At 36.0% G+C, this 23,621-nt stretch overlaps 1 protein-coding gene across 3 annotated transcripts in view; it reads left to right on the forward strand.

Annotated features, from left to right (window-relative positions):
* The first annotated feature begins 688 nt into the window (after positions 1-688).
* LOC131691227 (molybdenum cofactor biosynthesis protein 1) overlaps positions 689-23,621 on the forward strand; it is a 46,859-nt gene continuing 23,926 nt past the window's right edge. Inside the window, exons 1-2 of one of the 3 annotated variants that reach the window (XR_009305739.1) lie at positions 689-910; positions 6,539-6,840. Coding sequence is in view for 2 of the 3 variants with exons in the window: in XM_058977467.1 (XP_058833450.1) it covers positions 6,646-6,840 (195 nt within the window). In the remaining variant the exon portion in view is untranslated. The remainder of the gene's footprint in view (positions 911-6,538; positions 6,841-23,621) is intronic. The other 2 variants (XM_058977467.1, XM_058977464.1) reach the window with 2 other exon arrangements.

Below are 23,621 nucleotides of genomic sequence, written 5' to 3' on the forward strand. Positions count from 1 at the left end.
CTACCACTCGTAGAATTTTAAACCGAACCTCAAGGAAAAATTAATACTGGTGTATAGTTGCATAGATTAATACGAATCTTGTTTTCTTTAAGAATAGCGAAACGCCAAAAGTTTTTCCCCGGTCGTCTGTTAATCGGTTCTAAATCGCTCGGACAAACAAAACAGTCGTACATCTGGTTACCCTACTACAGTTAGTGAAACTCCAATGCATTGGAAAGAAGCTTTCATACAAATAGCATACCTTTAGGCGTAAAGTCTCGTTAGTTTATAGCATACCCAAAGGAGTATAACGATATTCCTATCCAATGTATCCGTTATCATTTTCAATTCCATTGCGCAACGCCATTTATACAAATAGTGTATTAAACCCAATTTCAGTTTATTCGTATTGTTACCCTACATCATTACCCTACCAAATGAAACATAAGAGTTAGAGCCATTAACGCAGTACTCAAATTGTTTAAAGGGAAGTAAAAATAAAAATTTCGCTTCTCCCGCAAATTTACATTTTCATGTTTCTTTTGTTATACTGCTTCTCAACAACGAATCCAAGTCATACCGATGAATGTAAAATGTATCGATTATGGACGGGATAATAAACGACCCAGTATGGATGTCTACTGGGTTCAGATAGACACATCACCCTGCTGTGATTCTATAGGCACTACATATCGCTGTAGCTAAATGTGTGATCTAGCAGTGCAGTGCGTTACCTCGCATAGTAAAGTTCCTATCAATATTTGTTGCGTCGTTAGATCAGATCATTTTCAATAATCAGTCCCCCAACAAATGAACCATTTGTTCACAAGTATTTTTGTTTATTTATTCACAATGTGCTAGAGAGCAGATAAGAAAATGTGTCCATCAGTAAAAATAAGTAAAGCAACTGCGTAATCGAACGTAATTACAGGTGAGATTATTGTTGTCATCCATCGGTGAAATAACGTTCGAGTTTGTAGTATACATTTTAGACTAGTCATTCTACTGAAATGTGCTGTGCAGCTGTGCTACGAGTTTTAGTAGTGTTAGTTTTCTACATAAGTATACTATTTATTGACATATATTTATCGAAGGCGTCGTCGCGATCACGCTTGACACCGACAAATTCTCGCCTTTTTAATGCCATAATATATGTGCTTTGTTTTGAATATTTTTGTATATCGCAGTTATCCAACAATTAAAACAAACCGCGCGATTGAGCTGGTGTAGACTTAGGGATCAAATAAATCATATGATTTGCTACGGGATATGTTTCGCCGATGTGTAAAAAACATTGGTACGACGTAGCATTTTCACCGTTTAGTTTATTCCTTTTATACTCATTAGGAGCGAGTTATTTTTTCATTATTGTGGTTTTCCAAAATGCAATTATTAAGTGATTAATTAATAAAGATATTAAAAGAGCAAAATCGTGATGATGAAAATTTAAGTAAAGTGTGCATAGGGTACCAAATGGGTACATCTGCAACATACTGGTTAAAATTTATATAAAGATACCGTAAAATGGGGGAACCTTGATCATTTTTTCAAAAGTTTTTCGAATCAATCTTCAATTCAAGTATATGAAACTGTTTGCGTTTCTAAAACAAGTACTGATACCCATAAATTGAAAATATTTAAATTGTAAGGTATTTTATTTCGTTTTACTATGAAAACAAAATTATTGAGCGTTTTATCAAAAAGACATCTGCAATGAGTTACTCTATTTACTTTCTCTTTCGATTTTTACGGCGTCTCTATAACACTTTTCACTTATTTTACACTACAGATCGAAAGACGGTGGTTTTAACTAGCATATTATGCAAAGAGTTGAGGGATAAATGTTAAAGTGGCCGAATTATTAACAGAAGAGAAAGTAAACGAAGAGAGTAACTCATTGCAGATATGTCTTTTTGAAAAAACGATCAAGAATTACTTTGTTGTAAATTTTCATTCGTTGTTTTCGGGGTAACATTGATCAGCAAAATATAATATGCATCGAAATGAGAGATAACGCTCGAAATGTTGTGTAAATTGCATATCCGTAGGCAATTTCATGGCCTGATATTGTGACGTCTCGAAGGAAAACAAAATTGCTTAGTATGATGCAGCTGACTTTTATCGTACTTTTTCAGCAAAATAGTCGAAATTAAATAGTTAACAACAAAAATCTCGGATTTTTAAAATGAATTATTGGTCAAAAATTTTAACGGTTCCCAAAAAAAGTGATCAGTTCAGTAGAAGTTGATTGATTTCATTAATATACAAGAAATTGTTTGAACATATTGAAACGATGCATGGGTTGTACTTTGTACCATTTTTATTTGAATTTGTGTTTATAACACGTACATTAAATGACGAAATAATCGTTGCCGACAGGTGCTGAACATGTTTAGAATATGGTTTGTATCTTGTTTCGATGATTTTGTTAGAGGAAATCATCTTATTGCACGTTAGTGAAAAAGTCATTTGATTAAGCTTACCCCGGTGAGCGAAGAGACTTCATTTTACGGTTATGTTTTCACGCTGAATCCCGGTTCTAATAAACTCTGTTGATTCCTTTTGAAGTCCTTGGTAATACTACGTTCACACTACAGAGTTAAAACATGTTATAATAATTAGCAACAAGACAAATGTCATCAAGATAGCGTTAAAACACGTTTTAACTCGTAGTGTGAACGTAGTATAACTGTACAAAACTTAGCATTCAAAATCATTTTCTGCTACTAGATGGTGCTTTAGACATGTTGTTTGAACTCAAAGTCAGAATCTGATAGTTAATTTAATTGTCTATAACTTTGTTATATTAACTAAAAATCGTGTATTTAGATTTGAGTGCAAGAAAAGTCGCATCTTTTAGCCAAAATTATAATTCCAAACTCCACCTGGAATAGGGCACTATTGATATCTTTGGATGACAGTGTTGACCAAATTTGTACGATACTGACGCTCTCTTTCAAGATGCTGGGTGATTTTTCATGCAGATATAGCTTTCCAATAACATCTTTGTCTCGAGGAGGATAACTAATGTATTCTTGAATGAATCTGTTCCCCATCGCCCCTTTAAGCAAATTAAAATTTTAACATTTCGGATTCAATGAGCTCCATCAGATACTTTGGTCATTAAAATATTTGACGAGATTCGTTGCAACTTTTTCTTCGACAATTCTAATTGACCTTCTGCAAAAAAGGTTCTTTGACAGAGACAAAAAAATATTTATGCTTCTGGTTCAAGTTTGTAAACCTTTCCGATAGATTCGAGGGAAGTTCCATTCATCGGGGTACTGATTAGCTGCAAGGGTTTACTTACATTCATATTGCATTTAGTTTTTGAAAGGAACATATGTCGCACAATTTAGGTTATGGTCGTTTAAGCGAACTATTATAATTTTCTTCAAGAAGTTATTTTGGGACAAACCGTCTCTAGTTGAGTTCTTGTCGTTCAGTCTCACGAACACTAACACAGTTTCTTGGTTGAAAACAAACCCATTTGCTTTTGCCGTCTTTGTTTATTATTTTCCACCAGCTAGTGATGTAGTATTTGTGTCATGTGACGTGTACGTACATGAGCCGTAGAAAAGTGTATGGAACGCAAACCATAACAGTAAACGAAAAATGTCAAATATGCTAATGCATGTAGCTAAAATCACTGTCTTGGAAGATCGATAGTGTCAAAAGAGGACGTGTTCACATTTTTTTTAGAAAATCAATTAAAAATCATTCTGAAGTTTTAAAGGTTAAACATAAACATTGTTATGTTTAAAAAGATGGGCTCTATCGATTTATGAAATATTATACGTTTCATTGGAAACGAGCCATTCAATCATTTTGATGCGACGAATTGAATTGGCGCATTTGATAATAAATGCTCAAAAACGTCGAAAAATATGTATTACCCAAGTTTAATGTATGCTAATTATTTACTGTAACTGAATTTATCAATAAAACTGACTGAAAACTGTGCTTCTAAAGTTTCATGCTATCGTATGTTTTATTTACAGTAAGGTTTTTACACAAAATTGCACCACCTTTTATTAAAGTGTCATGAATCCCATAAGAAATACATTGCAACGAATCGTGCGCCGAATAGCGCTACGAATCTAGCTGCGACGAAAAATAATCTTCGCGTCTCCTTTGGAAAAGTACGGACAATTTTATTCTTCATTTAATGACCCAATTCTACGTCGCGCAACAGCTAACACCACCCTTCTTTTCGTTACAAAATTGGTAGACCACCCTACCTCTCAAAGTTTTAAGGTGCTGGTAGATGGCCCCAATCAAAGAGAATAGTGAAAGAGACGAAGAGTGAAAATCAGTCAAAACGGCAACACTCCCTTTATGATGATTTCAACACTAGAATTTTGGCAACCGCTTCTACAGGCAGCACTTTAAATGACTCCTATTATATTTTGAAAACAAACCGTATGTCGATCGATGGATTTGTTTATCAAACGATGTGCATTTCGAAACAAAGAGATGAAATAATTCTAAAGCATATTTTTACTCATACATATACTCTAGAATGCACCTTACAATCACGATTGAACTAAATTCTGACGAAAATTCAAATTTCTTTTTTGATAGAAGTACAATACTTATCTCCTCCAACTCAGGCATGAGTAATGTTTATTTACATTGCACGATTGGTCTGCTCAATAAGGTATTTTTGGCTTCACACTATTCGTCTCTTTCCCTATTCTCTTTGGCCCCAATAGGGAGAAATTTGGGTAGCTTTGAGAAAAAAAAATGTTGGCTCTAGATCACTAGATAGTCCAGGAGTTGTAATTTCGGTTTGACTCTAATGTTTTGCCGATGCCGTTGAAGATAGTTTTTTCTTCTCTTTTTTATACGAAGCACGATAAAGAGAAATTCATAAACTTGCATTCTTTTGTTGGATCAAAGATGCTAACCCACGTGACTAAAATCATTGCCAAGTAAGACAGAGAGTGTCAAACAAGGACGTGTTTACATTTTCGTAGAAAATTAATTAGAAATATCGTTCCGAAGCTTTGACATATGTATCGTTATTCATGTATCTAATAAAAGAATAATTTTATTCTTCATTTAAGGTGACCTCCTGGATTCGGCGGAAAATCAAGCAATATTTGAGATTTTTTTGTGGAAAATGAAAAGGTATATGAACTTCTGCTTTTGATCTTTTATTCGTTGTTTATCGATAGTTACAAAATGGCGGATCTCGTCGGCATCTTCACATGAAACATCGTCTTACTTTGTCAAGTGCAGCGCCTCTCGTAGTTAACTGAAATGAGAAAAGGATATAATTAATATGTTGGGTATAAGTTAGACATAAAGGTATATAATTCCAAATATTTTTTGAATAAAGGAAATCAGATCAATAGAACTAGCCCTTTTGTTGACATTAGAAGAAAAAATATGTTTTCAAAAAACGCCATTTTGAAGCCGCCATTTTAAATTTTCGAAAAAAAGGAATCATTTTCTGATTATCGATAAATAACGAATAAAATATCAAAAGCAGAAGTTTGTATGTCTTTTCATTTTTCCACAAATAAATCTGAAATATTGCTATGATTTTCCGCCGAATCCAGAAGATCTCCTTAATGACCCTATTGTTAAGATTGTATCAGATGGATGCCCAAGTCGAACTTGGAACTTACACATTGTTGATGTCACTACGCATTCCTCGTATTTTAATACAATACTCGACAGACATATGATTGGGGCTCAAAAGCGAAATGTCAAAATCCACTTTGACGAGAATTTCTGGAGAAACCGTTATTACCCAAGCAAGGTGTATTGCAGTCAACAAAAGAGAAAACCATTTTTCTTTTATATGCTCTCGACGGCTGTGCTGGGCGATTTCCGGATCGTCCGGAACTTCCCCCCGAAGTGAATTTTACCAGGTGCCTTTTGAGCGCTAAACATATGTTTGTCGAGAATAGATCATTTTAACGAAAAAATAAAAATTTATTGTAAAATAAACTGCATGCGAAATGTCGAAAGACTCAACATCACTTTATTTGTGATACGCCCGGATAGAATTTTACAATAGCATTTACCCTACAAACAATCATAAAACAATAAATATTATAGTTATTACTGTTTCAACATAGTTCGATGCCAAGTTCTCACAGTAGATTTACAATAAAATTTTATGTAACAATAAATTTCACTGTTCAGCCAAAAACTGATACAGTGCATTCACATTAAATATTATTGTTTTCGGGAAAAAAATGTATGGAGAAAAATTGATTTTTTTAATGTTAAGATACATAACCACCCCCCTTTTTCACTGTAAAAGTCTATTTTACATTGAAATTTACTGTAAAAACGTTAAAGTTTATTGTTTTTGTATTGTAGCATAACACTAAAACTTACTGTAAATTATTGTAAAATTACTGTACTGTCATAGTGAAATTCATGGTTTTGTTACTGTACATTTCTATTCGGGCGATGTGTGCCTACGTTTCTCAAATTTGGTTGGCCTAAATCTTGAGACGAAAAATTTAAGAAAATAACGCTAGTTTGGCAGCCATGAAAAATATGAAGAGCACTCAATTTTGACATTCATATTCAACAGGTGACACTCACCAACGAACTGTAGCTGGATTCTGTACAGCAGAAAATCAAAACATCGTCAGCATAATCATAATTCCCGTCGATTTACTTATGTGAACAGGCTGTATAATGTTACGGATTCCGCTCAACACAGTGGTAGCGGCACGAACGATCGACCGTTTGCCGGAAATAGCAAGATTCTACTCACATTTAACGTGCGCAAATTCATCGCCAAGTTTGAGGAAGATACAGAAGACCGATGTGATTAAACAAATTATTCTCAGCCGGAATTACTGCACAATCGAAACTAATATCGACAGAAAGGTATGTATTGTTAATTATTATTAATTACACAATAGCCCGTCGGTTTAATACTACAAATCAGGTCAAGGAATAATAATAATGTGCTTATTCCTATATTCGACTTAAAAAACAAGGTCTTTTGAAGCTCAGAGGAAATGTTTACCAAATGGTAACTCTAACCAAAGCTTCCTTTCCTTGACCTGATGTACAGTGTAAACTAACAGATTTTCCTACGCAATAAAACTACAAATTATGAAAACCGGTCTGTTAATTTATTAACTTTAGTGTTTCTAGTTAGCATTCATTGGAAAGAGGCAATTCAAAAACCGCGGACCAGTGTACATATTCAATTTTTTCAAAGATCTGCTTAAAAAATTTTACTCTACCTTTCATTTGCTTAGGTTAGTTTATTGTGTTATATTTTGAATCTTGATGTGATTTCCTAAACTTATATCCTTGACCTGTTATACAGTCCTGTACCGACAGATTTTCGTAACCAATAAAACAAATTACAATTACAAAAGGCTGATGTACGGATCAACGTTCTCGTACCAAAATACGATAACGTCTGAATGAGCAAACTTTATGATCAACAGTGTACCAAATAGAAAAAAAATCTATTTCGAGCAAATTTACCAAACTCTTTCAACTCTATTTTTAGAGGGAGCATCTTATAGTTTTAATGTATATTTCAAAAATAATTAGTGCAATACAAAGCTGTTTAAATGGATTCTTAAAATTTGGAGGAGGATCACGTGTTTACGAACTCTGGGACTTTCCCGTGGAAGTAATCATATCCTCACAGTAGTTAAAATACTAAGATGTTTGAAATAATCGCTCGAAATTTCTTCTTTGGTCTAACTACATAACGTTCTGAGAATCGATACAGCTAGATGTCTAACCGTTCAACTTCCAACTAATGTTCCACGCAGTTAGACTCTACAATCTCTGCTGCTTTCGATAGGACTGACTATTAAATAATAGATGCCAATAAATTGGCGTACAAATTGTTTGCCTTTAATTGTTTATTTCTTGAATGCGAATAGTAGATAATGACAGCAATAGATCCGCAATTCATCGTTACAGGGTTGGGTAATCAGTTCAATAGCACGAGGCCCTGCTTTGTATTTTCCGAATATGACTAAAGAATCTAGTGTAGCAAACTTTATTGCATACGCAGACTGTACCATGCTGTATTATTTCGTGTTATTTATTTTTCACGAAATTATTAATGTCACAAGACTACAATTCACTTAAACTACACACATTTACTATAAAATATCACTATCAAACACATCTTGCGTACTAGGTTTGCCGTCTAAGTATAATTTCAAATACATCAATGGTTAAGGAAGCTCCCCTTTGTAGTTATAGTGGAAAATTGTTATTAGCAATATTCGAATATAATTGATTCTAATCGCTTTAAATCACCATTAGGTTTTCATTTCTTTGGAACTGTTTATTTGAATTATATCTTAAGCTTCAATATAACTTATCATTCTATTCAGCGCAGTTATTTTTATGTCTGATAAACCTGACATACACCTAATCAAGTTCAATGAATATATAGCTTCGCGTTTTGTTTACCAAGCATGGACACAATTCGAATATTATGTCCAATGGTGGCGTACACACAATTTATCAAGTCTAGGTAAACTTTTGGTTCATTATCTCCGACTGGTACCAATTGACTGAAACAACAATCTGGCATTAGCTCATCGATCTTTTCACACCTTCGAGTCCTTAAGTGCTATTGCCGAGTTAGATTGAACAGTCGACTGAGTCCGAAAACAACTGATTTGCCTCGGCTGCTTGCCGAAAACCAATGATCCGATGCTGCGATTTCCAGAACAATCGTAGGAACCACAGTTAGATCTATTCGATTCAATCTGTTTTAGCTTTCGAGTTGAAACGTTGCTCGGCTAATTAACGACCCGCAATTGTAAATATTGAGTTTAAATACATTTCAACGTTTCTGATTTGTATGCTTAGTTCTTTCCGCCGTTTGCTGATAGAGCGTTTACGCAAAACTGTTATCTGAGTGTTGAGCGATGCGTGGAGGTAATTAAAATTAAAGGAATGTTTTAGCTGTAATCTCACATATACACAATTAGAAAACGCGAAATGGCGAATAAGAAGGGACATTCAATCGTTTAAAATAAAGTTGTTTCTTTGTCCCGAAAAGAAACTTGATGCATTTTTTTGAATACTCAAAAACGTTTCGTGGTTTGTAGAGCTACTTAGAAAGTAATAAAAATAAAGAAATAAGATAACTAATTAACGTATGCCGTAAACCAAATAAAGGGTGTACAGGACACGACCACCATGCTACGTCAAGTGCTAGATCACTTTCCTGTTCCTAGATGTAACAGTTTGTTATACACATTTAATTTATTAATGGTTTCTACTAAAATTCTAAAACCTCACTGGTTGGTATGCTCTTTGCTATACTGTTAATCAAATCGATTATTTCAATCAATCAATTATCCCTTGGCATGGATCGGTAAATTAGCAAAATATGAAAAACGATAAGCTCCATATTAAGAACAGTGATGAGAAAGCCCACGCTCGCCAAAGGAAATATTCAGTTCTTTTACGAAAAATTAAATTTAATTTGTAATTTAAATTTTCACCAATATACCTATGACATTCAACTTAGGTAAACAATCTTCAGGTTAAGTATTTCTTAATCGTTCAATGGCCAAACTAAACTAGAATACATAAGAAGGCAAAGGATTCTTCATATTTCCTTTCGATCATGTCCATATGGGCCTGCCTAGTTCTTTTTTTTCGTTCTAAGTTTGTAGAAGATTCGTTCTAGAATACCTATCCGTCCTTTAATTCCATTGCATTCTTTTCACTTAGTCTTAAATTTGCCGTAAATAGCCAATGAAATTGATACCGTAGAATACATTTAAGCTGTATTCAATATGTATTCCGAAATAGTTTAGTTTAATCACAGAAAAAATGTGAAAACACATTATATGTTAAGAATAACACTAAACCGACCAATGTACACTCAAGTTTTTTTACGCGGCAGTGTATCGCTAGAAGCATAATTGTCCCATGTGTATAAGATAGCACATGGGGCAATAATACTTCTAGCGGCAATACAGGCCGCGTAAATGAAAACTGCGTAAATGAAAACCGCGTAAATTTCAAAATCCGCGTAAATGAAGACCACTTAAATTTAAGAATCCGTGTTAAAGGGAACTTCGTTAATGGATACCGCGTAAATTCAAAAATCCGCGTAAATGAAAACCGCGTAAATTTCAGAAACCGCTTAAATGAAAACCGCGTAAATTGCAAAATCCTCGTAAAAATACCGCGCAAAAAAAACTTGAGTGTACCACATATTACTGTAAGTCTCGTCAACAATAAAAAAATTGTAAATATATTAATAACGACTTCAAAAATGTGCAGATCAAAATATTACCTGCAGAAAAGATGTATTTTAAAGGAAATAGGTCAAGAAATCTAGAAAAATTGCAATTTTTGCTTACGCTGTTGCCAAATATGCAATATATCCAGTTTAACTCTTAAAGGCGCAAATCAACTTTTTTTAAAATTTGTATAAATTGTCTCAATACGTTACTGTGATAATTTTGAGATGATTTTCGCAATGTTGTTTTCAAACAAAATTGTGCATTTAGGGGCTAAAACTAAAACTGCATATTTCTCACAATACATGTATTTTCATTTTTAAAATTTTTGTCATTCCACCGAAATTTGAACACAAAAAAAAACATCGAAAACTTCAATATAACTTCGGTTGATCCCAAGATACAGTGATTTGAGGCAAAACACTCACAATTTCTCTACATCTTTTTCGCTATATCTCATTAACCTAGCAGATTTTTTCAGGATTCTATAAACACCACTTCGTAAAGATTTTTCACATATCTATCTTGGCTTATCCCGTGGCGTTTGTCATAAGATAGCACGATAGCGACGATCTACTACTGAAATTTCGTTTTTTTTCGTATGGGACAGTTATTCGTTTCGTTTCGTACCGCATTAGGCTGTGCACGCAAACCAAGTCGACATAAATAATGACTTTTACTGTGAGCCGTGTTTGCCAACACTGCCATTAAACTGTGAAGCAATGATTGTAAACACGGCTCACAGTAAAAGTCATTTTTAAGTCGACTTCATCAGAGTGCACAGCATAATAGACCAGAGTCGCTTTTCGCCCACCCTTACTGCCGTTTCATGCATAAGTGTCCCTTAAAATATAGGACAGCTATGCATAGAACGGCAGCAAAGCGCCTTTTCAAATATAGCGGGACATGAGAAAGGCGCAACAACACCACATTGTGGATTAGTAAAACGTCGTTTCACGATGTCTTGCATATTTTAAATCACCATTTTGACTACGCTATGGAGATACAGCTTGCGTGGCTTTTTTTATTGAACCGGAGTCGGCTCGGGCAGTGTGAATGGCCCAAACAGCGTTGCCAAGTATTTTGAATCTGGCAAAGTAGGGGAAGGCATTTTATACCAAATGTGTTCTAAGTTTCAAAAGAATCAGCCACGTAGATTTTGCAGGATTGTGTTCAGAAAAACGCATTTAGCAATTTTTTTTTAAATGTAGAGAAATTAAAGTTATTTGTAATTGGATCATCGATCCCAGATCCATAAAGTACGTTCCTGGCAGCAATCTCGTTGTCTTGAAAAAATTTACTAGCAAAATTAAATTGTCAGATCTGATTGTCCTTAACTCACGACGGTCATGGTAAATAAACCTCATGTGCTGGCATTCAGACGAGTTCATGTAGTTCGATTGCATGTTAGATGTGTTCTTTTCTTCTACTTTATTAGTCTTATTTTGTGGCACTTCTATTAGTTTGCTTTTCAACTACTCATGTATACCAAAAATAATATCCGTCAATTTATACCCTTCTACTTAATTTATTTTCTTTTTTCTGTATTTGACATTATTTTTCCATTAGTTGTTATTTTTTTAAATTAGATTCACACTAACAGTTACAACCACAATAACTTACATATTCTCTCATATACACTCACAATCTCTCTCATCCAAAAGTGGCCTTCGCGATAACACAAACCTGGTGGTCATAAACGTGAACATGCAATTGCAATTATCCACACATACTTACGCCCGCGATCCCGCCAATATTAAAACACCCGGGCAATTAAGTGAACGTTTTGGTCAGACTTGTTATAAACACTTCAACACACAATGAGGGCTGCTATCCCTCCCTCAGGATGAGGTAGAAAAGAATGATGCAACGGGAGCATCTCTACCGTTGTGTGTGAGGACCCGAAAAATGAGAGAGTTCCTCTCTTGCTCAACGAAATGATGTGGAAAAATATTTTATTACGCATGGGATATTTGCTCCGTGGAGGAGAGTGGGCTACACCTCATGATGATTCAAGAGGAGTTTGTGATGTCCTCACACGCCTTGTGAGGAGGTAATGATTAGTTGCTATGAGGTTTTGTTATATGGGTTTGATGCGTGTGCAAAGTTTATTTCTGATATATATTTTTGTTTTTGAAATGAATGTATAGTTAAGCGTTGCATGAAGCAATTCAACTGTTTAAATATATACATAGTTCTCAAATATGTATAGGGTCATGAGCCTCTTTTCGCCCTATTACAATTAGCTCTTAACCCATTTGAAACCATTGGTTAGAGTAGCGTTTGCCATATATTTGTACTATCTTTTGACTTAAATGGTAGTGCGATATTTTGGGCACCAGATTAGAGTTTTCGTTGCACTCAAACAGAAGTATTCCACCATTCTCGGGCCATTTATTATTTTACTAGTGCTTCTTAGGAACGAAGCCAACGTGTTGGTGCCAATTTATAGAAATTTCATCGATTGTAGGCTTCGTAAGTGATAAAATAGTACAATACCCTCCTTAAGGGGCCATAATTTGCCAAGCGATATATTATTAAAATATAATACTCGTTTAGGAAGAAGTAGTTAGGTATCAAAAATTGCTACGTTTTTTGACGTATGGCACCTAGGGTTCGTCGCGGTTGCGGTAATTACCGCGGTGTTTACCGCACCCGCACCGCAGAAACAGCGGTGCGGTGAGACATTTTTTCTCGCGGATGCGGTCCGGGAAATGAGCTTTTACCGCGCGGTATTACCGCAACCGCACTTCAAAAAATAATTGATAAAGTCTGCATTCAAAAGTGGATTAAAGCTATGACTTTTACCATTTAAGAAGGACGCAACTAGATTGATTTTCTGAACGAATACTTAGCAATGTCATTATTAGGAACATCTCTATCTCAGAACGTTGGAGTTTTATTTATTACCCTACAATAGAGAAACATGATAAACATTTAATTGCTCTAATTTCCATAGACTTGACAATGATTTGAAAAGAAATCTGAATATAATCTGTATTCGACCCATCGCTACTTGATTTTTTACATTTTGGTCATTCAAACATGATAAAACATACTAAGAAATAAAATCTATAAGCTGTGTCCAATATAATTTGGCACCATTATTTTAACGACATATTTTGAAAACTATTTATTTTATACTTCAAAGAAAAAAATTACAAATAAACCTTTTCAAATACATAAAACGCAAAATCCAATCACTGAAAAACAATTGAATTTTACTGTCAAATCCAATTACAAAATGCATCATTTCTCCGGATTCCTCTTAGAAATCGTGGAATTATGAATCGTTTTCGATGACATTGTCTCAACTGTGAATTTTGGTTAATTTGGAGAATTTAGAGATGGACTAATGATAAAAACAATCCAAAGAATGTAATTATCATCATCAAACCAAACGAATTCAAAGGAATTTTTTTCGCGTGCGTCCATTGTTTGTCCAACTGGGAACATTTTCTACCAAATTAACAAATAATATTTTTCAGTTAGGAGTATTTTGTAACATTTTGAAAGTAAAGCTTTCGAAGTTAGTGTAGGGTATTGCGATTTTTTTTGTGTTTCTCAAAGTCTCCCTCAAGGTCTTCCTTCATATTGTGACAAGTCAAAGTTAGCCCAGATGCCAAATTTTGCATAGTTTGGACAGTTTTTGTCTTAATTGAAAATTTATCTCGAAACTTTAACATAGGGGTTTTTACGTAGAATCTGTATACAAAGTTTGAAAGAAATCGGTTAAGTAGTTTTTGAATGGCAGGTAACACCGCAAATCATGTTTTTTCAGAGACGTTCTACAAAAAGCTTCGTCACCGAGTCGTTTGTCGATATTTTTGCATGGAAAAATTACAGCATGTTATTGAAATCATACACTATAATGTACAATAGTTTTGATCAGTTCACTTCACTCAAAGTTTAAAAAATCGAGAAAAAGTGTTTTTTCACGCCAAAACCCTCACCCCTCTTAATAAAACTTGCAAAGTTGAATATTTTCATAAAAGTTACATTCTGAGGAGTCCGTCAAAGATAATTTTCGTGTAAATAAGAATAACATTTTACTATATATGGCTACTCAAAACAAATGAATAATTTTTCAGCACAATTTTTAAAATACATGATTTTTACCGCATTACCGCGCGGTGCGGTGCGGTAAATGCAATGCGGTTGCGGTAAGCGGTGCGGTTTTATTATTTTTTTTTTTGCGGTTGTGGTGCAGACTATCCATTTACCGCCCACATCCGCACCGCGACGAATCCTAATGGCACCCATAGCTAAGCTAAAACGTGACACACATGTTTCTATTGAAGCAAACCGTTTATTCGTTACGCACTGTCCAGGTGGATTAAGCATTTGTTACCAAAACTTCATCATAACTCATTTCATGGTGCTATAGTGATTTTTTAACTTTTCAAGTGAACTAGCATAGGTTATAGCGCAACACAAAATGTTTTGAAAAATGTTGCATGCCCCCAAATTGATTTATAACAGAATTAAATGTTCTTCCGGATTCTTATTAGAACCATAAAGTGCCTTTGGAAGAATGTTGAACCATTTGCATATTTGTCATGAAAAAAATGCAAAACATGACAATTTTCTTATTATTGTCGCAATTTAGCACAATATTTCTTGCATAACAGAATAATACAGCATACCTTTGGAAAGGTGCAATTGTTCTCTTTAGAACTTTCTAGAAATCGGCTAAGTCTGGACAACGTAACTAATGTTTTGGTGCCAAAGGTCTCAGAAAATGTTTTTTGCTATAAGTGAAGATGATAAGGAGTAATGAGAGCAGCCTTTATTTTTTCAAATTTTTCATTGCACTTTGAAGGCAAGAAAAAGAAAAAGAAATCGGTTAACATGTTATTTAAAAAAATAATAATGATGTTGTAAAGCACTCCCGTAGGTACCTGGGCAATGATGTGAGAAAGAACTCTGCGAAATTTCTAAACGATTAGTATAGGAGGTTTTAAGTTAGTGTGTACACCGCATTTTTTCGAGTTTCCTCCTGAAAATTCAATGCCACTCACCCAATTTTTAATACTTTGCAATGAAAATTTACAAATGTCAATCAATCTGTTTAAAACATTATTTCTCTTCTAGGGGGATTATTTAGTGAAATCAGTATCAAAATAAGAAGCTTCGTCTTCTGCTCCGAATATAGGGAAAAGAGGTAAACCTCTTACAAACCTATAACTAAACTATTTATGGAGAAGCGTTTCGAGTACGAAAACAAAATTTGTGAATCTGATTGAATTGGTATGAAAGCTGTAAAATGTTCGTATTTAAGCGCAACGAAAACTCGAATCGAGTATTCCAATTATTGCCTTACCTTTTAATCCAATACGTTGAACAAAGATGGGAAAAACTGCTCTAACCAACGGCTACAAATTAGTAGGGTGATAATAGAAACAGGCCGAAAATAGGCTCATTACCCTAGCGTTGAAAGATAATCAGAATAGCATAAAATTTTCGACTACACTCAGGTTTTTTTTTACGCGGGGGATACGAGCCGCGTAAATGAAAACCGCGTAAATTTCAAAATCCGCGTAAATGAAAACCGCGTAAATTTCAAAATCCTCGTAAATGAAAACCGCGTAAATTTCAAAATCCGCGTAAATGAAAACCGCGTAAATTTCAAAATCCGCGTAAATGAAAACCGCGTAAATTTCAAAATCCGCGTAAATGAAGACCACTTAAATTTAAGAATCCGCGATAAAGGGAACCTCATTGATTGATACCGCGTAAATTTCAAAATCCGCGTAAATGAAAACCGCGTAAATTTCAAAAACCGCGTAAATGAAAACCGCGTAAATTTCAAAAACCGCGTAAATGAAAACCGCGTAAATTTCAAAATCCGCGTAAATGAAAACCGCGTAAATTTCAAAACCCGCGTAAAAAAAACCGCGTAAAAAATACCGCGCAAAAAAAAACCGCGTAAAAAAAAACTTGAGTGTATATATAATTTTAAATATTGCTGTCGATAAATATCTCATTTTAAAAATGTATTGCCCATTGGAAATTAATCCGCACAAACTTTCTACTTTGACATTTAGTAATAAATAAACACAAACAACTATTTTTTAAAACTTCATTACTTGGAAACTAACCGGCCAAAACAATATATAATAGAGATAAAAACGAAACTATTTGATAAAAACATTTTTTTTAAATTTTATTGAGAAAGAACGCTAGAATAGAATCGAATATTTTGCACCCATTTTACTTGGAAGCGATTTCATGTTGTATTAGATTTCAAATTCAAAATATTTATCTTCTATTATGGTGTTATTGAGTTTGACGAATTAATTGATTTTAAATTTTCCGAGCTTAGTGTTGTCTGATCGTTAGTATTTTAGTTAGGCCACTGAATCCTCGCTCAATTGAAACCTGTGCTCAAGGCCGTTTGCCACAGTGGAGTCAAAACTGGGTCCTCCAGCCTCTTACATTCCCACCACATGATGATATCCATATTCCACGAAGCACTGATCTACACCACGAAAATTATACTTATATCCCCATCCTACGCAGCAGACAAAATTCCATTAAAACAAGAGAGGGAAACAATCACTCTCGCGCTCCACACTCTCAGCATTTTGGAAGAGGGATTCCAACCCATCTTCAATCAGTTTTGCGCTCTCGCCTCTCCTGTGTGATGCACATAACATCCTCTAATCATTGAACAAGTCATCACCTCTGATGATGAGTTTGCTTGTTGAGTGGGAGAAGAGTTTTTTTTCTGCTATTGGAGAGGTGTGTGAAGTCCTCCTCAGAATATTGATACCTCACCTCATTTTTGCATCATGAGTGATGCTCCAGCAAGCCTGGTTTTGGTACATATAAATTTACAAACGCGGTGTCAAGCATTAACCCATCGCTCGCGCGATCATGAATCTGTCACGTCCGGAAGTCATACACGCTAGCACATGCGAAAAAAAAGTTAACATACAAACTTCGCGATAATCTACGCACACCTATGTCCGCGATCTCGCAAACAGGATAACACCCCGGCGACAAAGTAAACGTTTTAGTAGGGGAATTGTGGGAAAACCCGACACTGTGGGTAAAACCGACACCCCACAACATTTCCTAGAAATCAAATTTTTATTCATTTCATAATGATACATTATTATTAGTACGTTTATTTAGAGCATTTGAAGAAAAATTGGATTCATGTTAGTACGCCGAATGTAATAAAAATAAACAAAACATACGACAGCAGCGTTCATACTCGTCTGGATCTTAAATTTCGTTGGTAGATTTTAAGGTTTTAACCGAACAAAAGCTTTTCAAATCACCACATTTTTCACTACCTATTATTATCGGCCTGTCCTATGATCAACTAGGTGCATTGAAGACGAGTTTGAGAAATTCAATATTTTTAATCGCTTTTATAAAAAAAATGTGCGCTGTTGGGGTAAAACCGACACCCTATGGTTAGGGTAAAACCGACACGCTGTTAAGATGGTTGTGTATATTTGCGATTCATTTCAAAATACTGGGGATCTTTGTGACACTTCAATTAGCCTATTAGAACACTATAGTATCAACAGAAATGCACTGAAATACTCTTATTGTGTTTATTTCTTGTAAGTCTCTTTAAAAATCGAAAATTGGAATTTTTGCTTATCTGATTCTATCGAAGCTGTTGCTATTTCTGCAAAAAGCTCATCAAACCGAATTTCTAGTGTTCTCTTGGTTTGTCATAGACGAAATTTATCACAATGAGACAGTGATCTTATGTATACCCCAATAGATCGTTGATGATCAGAGTCCGAAAAATCAAATCTGAAAAAGATAGTTTTACTAAGAAGTGTGTGTGTCACTTATAAGTGAATGAATCCAATTAGAAGAACGTAGAACGCTTGCAAATCTTCTCTTACGAAATAATATGAAACTGGAGGTTGCAACGATGTGCGCAAGGATTATTTGGAAATACTCATCAATAAATAATCCTATAGCATAAAATACTCTTATTTATAGTACTACGCTTTCGAACTTTCTTCCCCTCACTACATGATGAAGCAATAAAAAGCACATATTAGCATCATACATACTCACACTTAATTATTCACGCATATATCTCATGTTTAATAAACATAAAGATTTTAATAAAGTGGAGAGAAAATAAATTAAAGGGGGTGTCGATCTTACCCCTATAGGGTGTCGGTTTTACCCGCAGTGCCTACAAAAAGTCACTTTGTTTTCCAAGTTTTACAACCAATAATTTTTAATGAAATTAATTTTTTGAAGCGCTGAAAAAATTTAGTCTTGTTAAGAATTTTCTGAAGAAGAATTCTGCATAAAAACTATAATTTTATTGGTTTGGTGGCAACTTAGAAAAATTGTTAAGCTTAAGGTGTCGGTTTTAACCATAATTCCCCTACTTAAAAATTCACAAAGGCGTCTCAGGAGTGAACCTACAAATCCCCGTGTTCGCGCGATCATGAATCGGTTACGTCCGGAAGTCCCTTTACTCGGGTCCAATGCCTTCAGGTGGGCCAAACAAAAAATGATGCTCATATCCACTAAACAACACGTTCCATGGCGACATGACCGGGAACGCTAGTGATATGGCAGAACTCACTCTCTTCTAGCATATGAATCGTGCACTAAAAATTAAGTATCAGATTCACGCTTCGCGCAATCATCTAAAAACACATGTGAAAGGACGCACGGTTATAAAATCGAATTTATTCACGCGAAGTCACATACGCGCGACACACATATTAATACAAATTCTTGAGCCCTTCGCGATTATCCACGCAACCTACACTTGCGATCTCGCAAACATGATAACATCCTGGTGATAAGGTAAACATCTCAGCGCTTATAAATTTTCAAACGCGGTGCCAAGCATGAACCTACAATCCGCAGCGCTCGCGCGATCATAAATCAGTCACTTCCGGAAGTCTCTATCCTCGGTACTAGCAGTCTAGGTCTGCGTCTTCAATTGGACCATCTAACAAAGGAAATCATATCCACTACACACGACATGACTGCCCGAATAGAAATGTACTGTAACAAAACCATAATTTTTAATGTGATAGTAAAGGGCGAACACGAAATTATTGCGACACCGAAAATGTCATGCCAATTTTCTTATAATGTTTAAAATCAAACCAAAATTTTAGGGTAGTTTTATACATATATTTACTTCAAAAATCAAAAGAAAAGTTAATCGATGGAGCCTTGAGTGTAAAGTTGAACGCATTGTCGCTTGATGCCTTCCATCAAAGTCTTTACAGTGTCATCCAGTACCAGTTTCTCAGTTTTTTCCATTTTCTTATCATGTCCTTCTTGTCTTTGACTGTCTTCTTGCTCTTCCGAAGTTCCCGCTTCATCATTGCCCAGTACTGCTCCACCGGACGCAGCTCCGGACAGTTTGGCAGATTCATGTCCTTTGGAACAAAGTGAACACAATTGGCCTCATACCACTCCAGGACACTTTTAGAATAGTGGCATGATGCCAAATCTGGCCAAAATAGCGGAGCTTCGTCGTGCTACTGCAAGAACGGCAAAAGGCGCTTCTCGAGGCACTCAGATTTGTAGATCTCGCCATTTACTGTGCCCTTTGTCACGAAAGGCTCACTCCTCAATCCGCAATAGCAGATGGCCTGCCAAATGAGATATTTGGAGGCGAACTTCGACATTTTCTTCTTCTTAAATTTGTCGTCCACATAGAACTTGCTCTTGCCGATTAAAATCTCCAACCCCGGAATTTGCTTAAAATCGGCTTTTATATACGTTTCGTCGTCCATCACACAGCAGCCATATTTTGTCAGCATCTTCTCGTAGAGCTTCCGTGCCCGAGTTTTAGCCGTCGATTGTTGCCGCTCATCGCGGTTTGGGAAGTTCTGTACCTTGTATGTATGTAGTCCAGCTCTCTTCTTTGCATTCTGGACGTAGCTCTGCGACATGCCGATCTTTTTAGCCAAATCACGGCTTGAGACGTTGGGATTTGCTTTAATCATCCGCTTCACCTTTCCCTCCGTCTTTTTGTTCTCCGGTTCCGGTTTTCTTCCAGGCTCCTTTGCCGAGGTCCAACGTCAATCGCTCCTGAAACCGCTTCAACACTCTGGAGACGGTTGAATGGTGAATGTTCAACATTTTTCCCAACTGCCGGTGCGACAGGTCAGGAAATTCCAGGTGTTTGGAAAGAATTTGTTCTCTCGACTCGCGTTGGTTCACCTCCATTTTCGTTGAATCGAAAAACACGACTTCGACTTTGACAGCATGTAAACAATACACATCAATGAAAAAGAGTGCAAAATTTGGTTGATTTTTACCCAATGGTAAAAAAGTTATGCCCTGTTGAATGTGTCGCAATAATTTCGTGTTCGCCCTTTACAGTAATTTTATAATAATTTACAATAAAGTCTAATGTATTGCTATATTCTATTCTATTCTATTCTAACCCTTACACAGCCAGTATTGAAAAGCATCCTAGAAAACACTGCAGATATTCTTTAGCGTTTTTCTTGTCAACATTAATATTTGAAGCATATTACAATATGTCGCAAATATTAAAACGGCCAGGCCTACTGTGCAGAGTTGGGTTTGAAGATGTTTCAATATTATACGGCAATTGAATTATTCATTTAATGAACAATTCAACCAACGTTTTGAAACTTGAATGATGAAGAAACGAGGACAACCGTACCGACCGTTTCAGTGTATAGGGGGTTAGGGTAAAACGTTGGGAGTGACTTTGCTAAGAAGGTTAATGTCACTCCTTTGGTCCTTCTAATGTATTGCTATAATACACAAACAATATACTTCAACGTTTCTACAGTAAATTTTAATGTAAAATCGATTTTTACAGTAAAAAGGGGGGTGGTTATGCATATTAATTTTAAAAAAAATCTGCTTTTCTCCATACATGTTTTGCTCAGAAACAGTAACATTTAACGTGAATTAACTGTATCATTTTTTCGCCGGACAGTAAAATTTCTTGTTACAAGAACTTTTATTGTAAATCTACTGCGAGAACTCTACATCGAACTATGTTGAAACAGTAACAACCATAATATCTATTGTTTTATGATTGTTTATAGGGTAAACGCTACTGTAGATTTCTATCCGGGTGGGAACTCTGGTGATATGGGGTAACTCACTACCTGTCAGAATCTGAACCGTACACCGAAAACTAAATATCAGAATGACGGTCCGCGTGATCACCTAAGAACACGCGTGAATATGTGCATGGTCACATGGGTTAAAAATCAAATTTATTCACCCGTAGTCACACACGCGAGCATACGTGACAAATACGTTAACATACGAACGCTTAAGTCCTTTGCGATCATCCACGCACACATACGGCCGCGATCGCGCAAACTTGATAGCACTAAAATAATAAAAAGAACGTTTTAGTACATACGAAGTAAAAAAAAATGCACGTTTTAGTACATACGGAGTTACAAACGCTGTATCGAACGCGAACCCACGAACACCCGTGTTCGCGCGATCATGAATCGGTCAAGAATCTTTACTCTCCGTCCTAGCATCTTAGGGCCATACATTCAATTTGACCAATCAAAACTAAAGCTCATAACCACTAGACATCTAGACATCACGCAAACTTACTTTCTTCTAGTATCTGAACCGTACACCGAAAATTAGGTAACACAAGCAAGGATGCAAAATGCCTACCTTTTCTACGGCTGTAATTTTTCTGCCTACATTCTCATTTCTCTTTCGACGCTGCTGTCGTTCGCTATTGCAGGACGCCCAGCGCTGTACGGCAGTCTGTAAGCAAAGCAGTAACATGACAAAGAAATACTGCCCCCAGTACTGCCACCAGACGCGAGCGGTATAGCTTCTCTTTCCTTATTTTACACTTTTTAATATTTTTAATCTATTCAATATTTTTAATCACAAAGGACGGCAATAAATGCGCTTCGTTTACGCCACGACCGGCATCATCGCTATCGTGTGCGGGCATCTCCCTTTGACTACGCAGAGAAAAGTGTACAAAGCGAGAGAACAAACTTTACTACGCCACACTCTCACCGAGCAGTCGGAGTACAGCAGCAAAACAAAAATGTATTCTACTGCTCCACGGGAAAATGTACTCGGTTTGGCTACCGTTCTGGCAAGAGCTGTAGTAATGCGTCGCTGTAGCGGGCTGTACGGCTTGTGCAAATGTAAATATACCGAAAGAAATGTAGTTTACCAGTACCTTTGGCATCCCTGAACACAAGTAACACGCGCGAATATGCGAAAGGACCAGTGCTACGAAATTTCAAAATCATTTACCTATTTATGCTTGCATTTACCGAAACCGATATTTAGATTCAACGCCTCCCTCATTCATTCACTTTCCAAGTGACTAAAATTTCATGCCGAATCGAATGCTGGAGTGCAGAGAAAACATAAATTCCCTCATCAACAGTTTGTGACAGTTGTCCGAACCTGAATGCGCTGCGTCGGGAGAACGAATGGCAAGGGAAACGAACCGAAAATTTCATTCATTGCAGTGGGCATGAATTGAATTTCGTTTTCTTTCAAGTTCACACAGGGATATCATTTTTTTAAGCTCTGGAAAGGACACACAGTTAGAATTTATACACGCTGGAACACGCGACATACAAACGTACACGCGATCGAACACGTTAACGTACAAACGCTCGAGCCCTTCACGGCGATACACGCGATCGCGAAATACCTACGCCTGCACATATCTGAACAGTACAACGAATATCACATTCAAAATCACGGCCCGCTGCAATTGGCCTTAAGCAGTGCATTTCCCGTCTCGTATGCAAGTGTAGTGCGTGGTACTGACGTGGAGCCCTTCCGAGAACCTAGCTATACAGCTCCAGTAGGACACCTCGAAAAAAAACTATCGGATTTCTTACACCGAACAACGTGTCAATATGAACTCGATCATAAAGGTGTGACTGATCCGCGGTATCTTGTTTTGTGAACTATATCACGAATACGATTTGTGGTATTTTTGGTCCTTAGTGCAGTTTTCATTTTCTGTCCGGACATCACATTGAACCTTATCAAATGAATAACGATGTGCGAGGTCCATGACTCCTAATACTAATACTGGTCGCTAGAAGCTGCAGATAGCTATATGATATTTCAAGAAAAACCTAAATATTGTGAAATAGCTCACGTTAAAATTTCATGACCATATGGAGAATTGCATGAAAATGAAAATAATTAATGATATCTTTTTGATGTCACAAGCGCTCAAGATGGATTGTGAATCAAGTACTAGGAATCATGAACCAGTTCACGAATCCATGAATAATATTTTATGATTTTGTGAACTATTTCATGAGTACGAATGGTCCGTCGTGACTAATTCGCTAGGAATTATGAATTAGTTCACGTATACATGAATAATATTTTTTTCAATTTTGTGAACTATTTAACGGACAGTCGAATAATGACCCAGTTCACGTTTCCGTT

Source organism: Topomyia yanbarensis, chromosome 3 (genome assembly GCF_030247195.1).
Source record: "Topomyia yanbarensis strain Yona2022 chromosome 3, ASM3024719v1, whole genome shotgun sequence".
NCBI classification, from domain to species: Eukaryota; Metazoa; Arthropoda; class Insecta; order Diptera; family Culicidae; genus Topomyia; species Topomyia yanbarensis.